Source organism: Triplophysa rosa, linkage group LG8, assembly GCF_024868665.1.
Source record: "Triplophysa rosa linkage group LG8, Trosa_1v2, whole genome shotgun sequence".
In the NCBI taxonomy this organism is placed as follows: domain Eukaryota; kingdom Metazoa; phylum Chordata; class Actinopteri; order Cypriniformes; family Nemacheilidae; genus Triplophysa; species Triplophysa rosa.
In genome coordinates this window covers 654584-660822 of record NC_079897.1, presented here as the reverse complement: position 1 = coordinate 660822, position 6239 = coordinate 654584, and the positions used below count along the sequence as shown (strand labels likewise).

The 6239-nt window shown below is 38.6% G+C and overlaps 1 protein-coding gene across 1 annotated transcript in view; it reads left to right on the top strand.

Annotated features, from left to right (window-relative positions):
* Positions 1-6239, top strand: part of cdk14 (cyclin dependent kinase 14) — a 106895-nt gene that overhangs the window by 69791 nt on the left and 30865 nt on the right. The window contains exons 9-10 of the mRNA XM_057339860.1: positions 1419-1539; positions 4142-4235. Coding sequence (XP_057195843.1) covers positions 1419-1539; positions 4142-4235 — 215 coding nt within the window. The remainder of the gene's footprint in view (positions 1-1418; positions 1540-4141; positions 4236-6239) is intronic.

Genomic DNA, 6239 nt, shown 5'->3' with positions numbered 1-6239 from the left:
CTCCCTGCATCTCTCTTTCCATCCCTCCTTCTCTCCCTCCCTCCCTCCCTCTCCCTCCCTCTCTCTCTCTCATCAATTAACGTCTCGGATGCCGCCCGCTCTGACTATTACTCACCAATTTATTTTAATGATGATTAGAGCCTCTCGGCGTGTTAACCTCGGCTTTCCTGCCTCCCCGCTGTGAAAATGATCTCCTCTCTCGCCGCGTCCGGTGTAATGGCCTCTCACTCTTTCTGACGTAACCCTTTGTTTAGCATGAGAGATTATTGACTGCAAATTATAGTGGCGTAAAGTCTCCGCTGCTATTCCCATCCCCGTCAGAGGACTTAAATGCCCCCTGCACGCTCCAAACACACAAAGTCAACACTTCTACACCTCCACATGTGAATCCCTTCAGCAGAGGTTTGATCTTCATTGCAATTAATTCTGTTGTATATATTTGTAACATTTTTATGCGTTTGGCTGTCACTTTTTTAAAATCATTGTGTTTTCACAATACACTTTCAAACACGTTTCTTTTACTATTTGTGAGTTTTTGTTTTTAACTGTTTGAAGCTGTTTTTTGCACTGATGTCACACTGTATAATCCTGTCACACTGTTTTACCTGTATTTTACATTTTGCACCGCATTCATTTGCATTTTAGCATTAATGGAAATGTCCGTAAAATAAAGGAAAATGTACTGGTCATTTTCTGCAAGTACTTTATCTGTTTTTTTACGGGATTTTTTTTACAGTGTGCATATATAGCATAAGAAATAGAAAAATGGAAAATATATCAATAAAAAAAAGAAAATGTTATTTATATAGCGCTTTTCACAATTTTCATTGTTGCAAAGCAACTTTACATACATCGTCATAACATTTTTTAATAATACTAGGGGGAAAATGAAAGAGAATATATGGTATTAAGATACATGGTATTATTGCAAGTTTTCCTCTATGCAATGCACACTAATGTCAGTGGATTGTCAGAAACTATACATTATTCAATCGAAGTATATTCAATTTAGGTATATTATTATTTAAATATTGTTATCAGGACTGGGAGCCTAAAATTACAATATTCCAGAACAATTTGCAATAATACCAAAAGCTGCGGAAAGAATATGTTTGTTCAAATATGTGAACGTGCATGTGTGTTGTTTATATTTATGGATTAAAGTAAATCAGCAGTCTCCCAGTGAGTACCGGTGGCAAGGCACCAATAGTCCACTCTAGATAAGAGAAAAACCCTTGGGAGAGGCCGGACTCAAGCGGGAGAGCCAGTTCTTGTCTGGCATATTAAAATAGGTACATCTGGTGTAAGAGAGCGTACTGTAGTAAGTAATGTATGTGTACTGTACATCATGTATCTAAGGGCAGTTAAATAACAGCGATAAACGTGAACGTTGTTTCTCTGTGTGTATTTGTTTGCAGGACTGGCCCGTGCAAAGTCAGTCCCGAGTCACACGTACTCTAATGAGGTGGTGACCCTGTGGTACAGACCCCCAGACGTCCTGCTCGGATCCACAGACTACTCCACCTGTCTGGACATGTGGTGAGAAATCAGCTCTCTTACTGTCTCACACGCACACACACAAACGCACACACACACACGTCTGTCACGGTGTGTTCTTACAAACTTGCATGTGTGTGCTTAAAAGAACACATGTGTGTATGATGAGCTTTATGATGTTGCTTTAAAGTTCACCCAAAAATGAGATTGTGTCATCATTTGCTCGGCCTCTTGTCATTTCGCCCTCTTGTGTGTAGCCTTTGTGTGTGTGTGTGTGTGTGTGTGTGTATTTATGTTTTTGTGTGTGAGTGTGTATCAGTGTGTGTGTGTGTGTGTGTGTGTGTGTGTTTGTATGTTTCTGTTTTTTTGTGTGTGTCAGCATGTGATTGTGTGTGTATCATGAGTCAGGTGTGTGTGTGTGTGTGTGTGTGTGTGTGTGTGTGTGTGTGTGTGTGTGTGTTCACACTGGTGTTGTGGTCTCTCAGCTGACGCTCTGAATGTCACTCAAATGTCACTTAAATGTCACACAGTGTCATCGTGGACAGTCCAGAAAATCACACTGACAGCTGATATCCTCTCTTAGCGAGTTGAAATGATATTCTCAAATGGGATTCCAGTGAGATTCTGGATGGCTAAAGTGATTTGCATTTGCACTTTCAGTCTGGTGCTGTTGAGAAAGATAACTTCATCATTTCTCCCAATAATATAATGAAACATGAAGATGGTTCTCTTTCATATCTGCTGTGTCGTAGGTCAGAATTTACATCTCAAATTAAAAAGTTACTATCGCGTAACACTAACCTTAAATATTAAATGTCGCTGTTTAATGTGCACATTATGGATGCTCTTCATATCATCTGGTTTGTTAGTATGAGGTGTGATGTCACATTTACATTTATCTAAAGTGACGTGTAAAAGTGTGAAACACTGAAGCGATCTGAAGTGCTAAGAGTATTTATAACTGTTAGAGAAGAGAGAGAAAGAACTAGAAAGGAGTTTTTTATAGAGTGAGAATTCAGCATCTTCCCATCATGTGTTTGTGAAGAAGATTGGAGTCTTTGACTGTTTTTGATGGTGTACAGAACCAGTGGTTTGAAACTCCATAATAGTCATGTGACATGAACAGAGTATTAAAGGGACACGTCACCCAAAAATGAAAATTCTCTCATGAATTACTCTCTCTAGTTGTTCCAAATGTGTATAAATGTCTCTGTTCTGATGAACACAGAGTAAGATATCTGAATAGTAGTAGCCATAGTACCACTGAGCCTCAGCTTTCCTGTAGCTCAGGGGTTAGAGCACGGCACCAGCAACGCCAAGGTCATGGGTCGGATCCCAGGGACTGCACATGCTCAGAAACAAATGTACAATACAATGCAATGTAAGGAGCTTTGGTTAAAAGCTTCTGCCAAATGCATAAAAATGTCAAATGTACCTGTAAATGGCAGTCAAAAGTGGCCCAGAATGGTTTGCTCTCCTACATTCTTCCAAATATCTTCTTCTGTGTTCAGAACAAAGACATTCATACACATTTGGAACAACTTGAGGGTGAGTAAATGATGACAGAATTTGTATTTTGGGTGAACTGTCCCTTTCACATCAGCATTAATGAAGAATTCAAAGGTTATAAAGCATAAACTGGATTTTGTCCAGTCCGGCTGTCCTGTGAAATGAGCTGTAGACGGGCACTCCGCAGGGACGCCTGAGCCCAGGCCGGACCCCAGCTGCAGCCCACCGCTGACAATTAAAGAGCAGAGAGTGAGAGAGAGAGAGAGAGAGAGAGAGAGTGAGAGAGAGAGAGAGAGAGAGAGAGCAGGTGGTGTGATCCTGAGGGCACTCTTCCACACGGCTGCGGGTGTCTGATGGTGATGCGGCCGTTGTTATTTCCTCTCGTCACACGTTAATGTCAAACGCTGCAGATACTGAATGACGCGTCAGAACAGGGATGAACATGATTTCAGCTGGACTGTGATGATTCTCATCCCTAAACTCACGTCTGCCACATGAGCAGGAGAAACTGAAGTGACTCATTCTAAGAGTGAAGGTCTTTTCGACATTTTTAATGTGACCAAAACATTACACATGACAATGCACAAGTGTGTATAGGGAAAGAACCAGTGACCTGCGTGTGCTTGTGTGTGTTTCTATACATACTGTACATACCCACAATATATCCCCAGATTCCCCAATGACAGGGAACGTCTTAAACACCTGCACAAAGTTAAACAGCTTAGGAATCAAACTAAATGATGCTAAATTGAAAACGTAAAAAAAAGTATTTTGCATTTCTTGAGAATTTATCTTCTAGCTGCAGTACAATAATAAAATAGTGTTTTTTCATATTGATGCTGAAATTTTATTGTGGTTCTCTTGTGGTTTTTCGTTGTAAGGCCCCTTTGTTTAGAGGGCATCGCTTAGAATCTTAAACTTAGAATTGTAATTGAACCAAAAGCATATTCAGGTATACAATGCTGAACATCAATTCTTTTGGTTGGGGGTCTTATTTTTCTGATGTTTAATTGCATAAAATATGATACATTTCTAAATTAATTAAAATGCCACAAGTTCCAGTCAAATCGACACTTGCACTGATTTTACACTGTGAGTGTGTGCGTGCGTGTGATTGTGTCTGTTTGTGTTTCAGGGGTGTCGGGTGCATCTTTGTGGAGATGATTCAGGGTGTGGCAGCGTTTCCGGGCATGAAGGACATTCAGGATCAGCTGGAGAGGATATTCCTGGTGAGTTTCTCTGCACATACAGCTGTTGATAGAAATACAGTCGCTCTGAGCCAGACAGTAGAAATGAGGAACATTTTTCATTCTTTGTCAAATAGTTTAAAGCTATTTTTACACTTTCAGATGATACTATCAGCATGATCATTTCATTAAAAGGTGCTGTAACGTTTTTCTCTAGAACGTTTCTAAGTCCTGCTGCTTCATGCTTGTTGTCTGCTTTAAATGAAGAAAGTATTGCAGATTTTCAGTGTGGTCTTTTCAAACTGTAAATATATACAGGATTTGTATTTTGTGCACAGGACAGACTCTCTGTGTTCATACATATTTCAGCGGTGGTCTCATGAATTCTGTAGTCACGTGTGCTGTAATAAGTCTGGAGGATAATAATTGAAGCAGAGAGTGATGGTCGCACACAGTAAACTGAGGACATTTCAATAATTCATAGTGAGATGAATGAAGGGCCGGTGTGTGCGACACAAGCCTTCAGGCTGTGAGGGTCAAACATGTTTACACCGGGAGAATGACCGATCCATCGATGAAAAACACCAGGCGTGTGCGCACATGACCGAGAGCCGAGCCTCTCGAACACCTTAACATCTCTCTTATTTCTCAATGAGACTAAAGGAGAGAATATGGGAACTGTGTCTCACAAATGTTTGAGTTTGAGAAGAGATGAGAGTAAAAAGTAAAGTAAGGGATTACTCTTATTTTCTGTAAATTAATTACAGTTACTTCTGATGTAATTAAACTAAATACTGTGTGTAATATATGTGTGTGTGCAATAGTGGAATTGACATCAAAATTCAAAGTCAAACTTTAATGTGCTTTAATGTATAATTCTCACATTTGTAACACTTTGGTCAGTTATTAACACTGATTATAGTATATATATACTACTTATAATAATAGTATGTAGTTTATATGATTTATTTGAATGAATTAAAAGAGTTGTGTCATGTCTATCCTTGAATCACTTAACTAATCAAGGTTGATGTAGGATATGGAAAGTAATTAGTAATGAAATACTTTTTGGAGAGCGTCATTTGTATAGTAATCCAATAACCCTATTGAATATGTCATTAGTAAGCAGTAATTAATTAGAAACACACATGAGTGAATCTTGATCAGTGTTTATCTGTGTTGCTCTTTATCGAGGGGATTGAGGGACAGATCATACTGGTCGTTCTTCACGAGTCTTCAATTGAATTTAAAGAGAAATAGTTCACATTGAGATTTAATTGAAGACGTTTGTGTCTTGTCTAATTTGAGTTTATTGAGATTTACAGACACACGCACTGCACAAACTGAATTTACTTACAGCAGTCGTGTTTAAATATCTAAAACTTCTTAAAACAAGTTAAAGTTAATTGACTTAAGCAATATGACTAAGGAAAGAAGGTCTCTGTTCCTGAATTTAATAATCAAACTTTTTTTGGCTTTATTTAGCTTTTTTTGCTTAAGAATTTAAATTAAAGTGACAGTTCACCCAAAAATATGAATTCAGTCATTATTTACACTCCCTCTCGTCATGTCAAAGCTGTATGACTTTCTTTCTTCTGCAGAGCACAAAAGGAGATATGTCGTTAATTGGACTCCATTGACTTGCATTGGTTTTGTGTCCAGACAATAGAAGTGAATGTGGTCCCAGACAAGAGCTGTTCTGTGACCAACATTCTTCCAAATATCTTCTTTTGTGTTCTGAGGAAGAAAGAAAGTCATACAGGTATGAAATGACAAGAGGGCGAGTAAATGATGACAGAATTTTCATTTTTGGGTGAACTGTCACTTCAGATTGTAAGTTCACTTAATTTTGATCGTTATTTGAGAAACCAAGACTCAGTATTTTGCTTTTAAAGTAAATGTTTGCTTGATTTAAGAGCTTTTTAGATATTTGTTCTGGATAACAAGTGGAACATACTGTGTAAGAAAATCAGACGACTGTGATGTGTTTTCTCAGGAGAACATACATACTGTAGAGATACAGGTGATGTCTCTCGGTCATCTCAT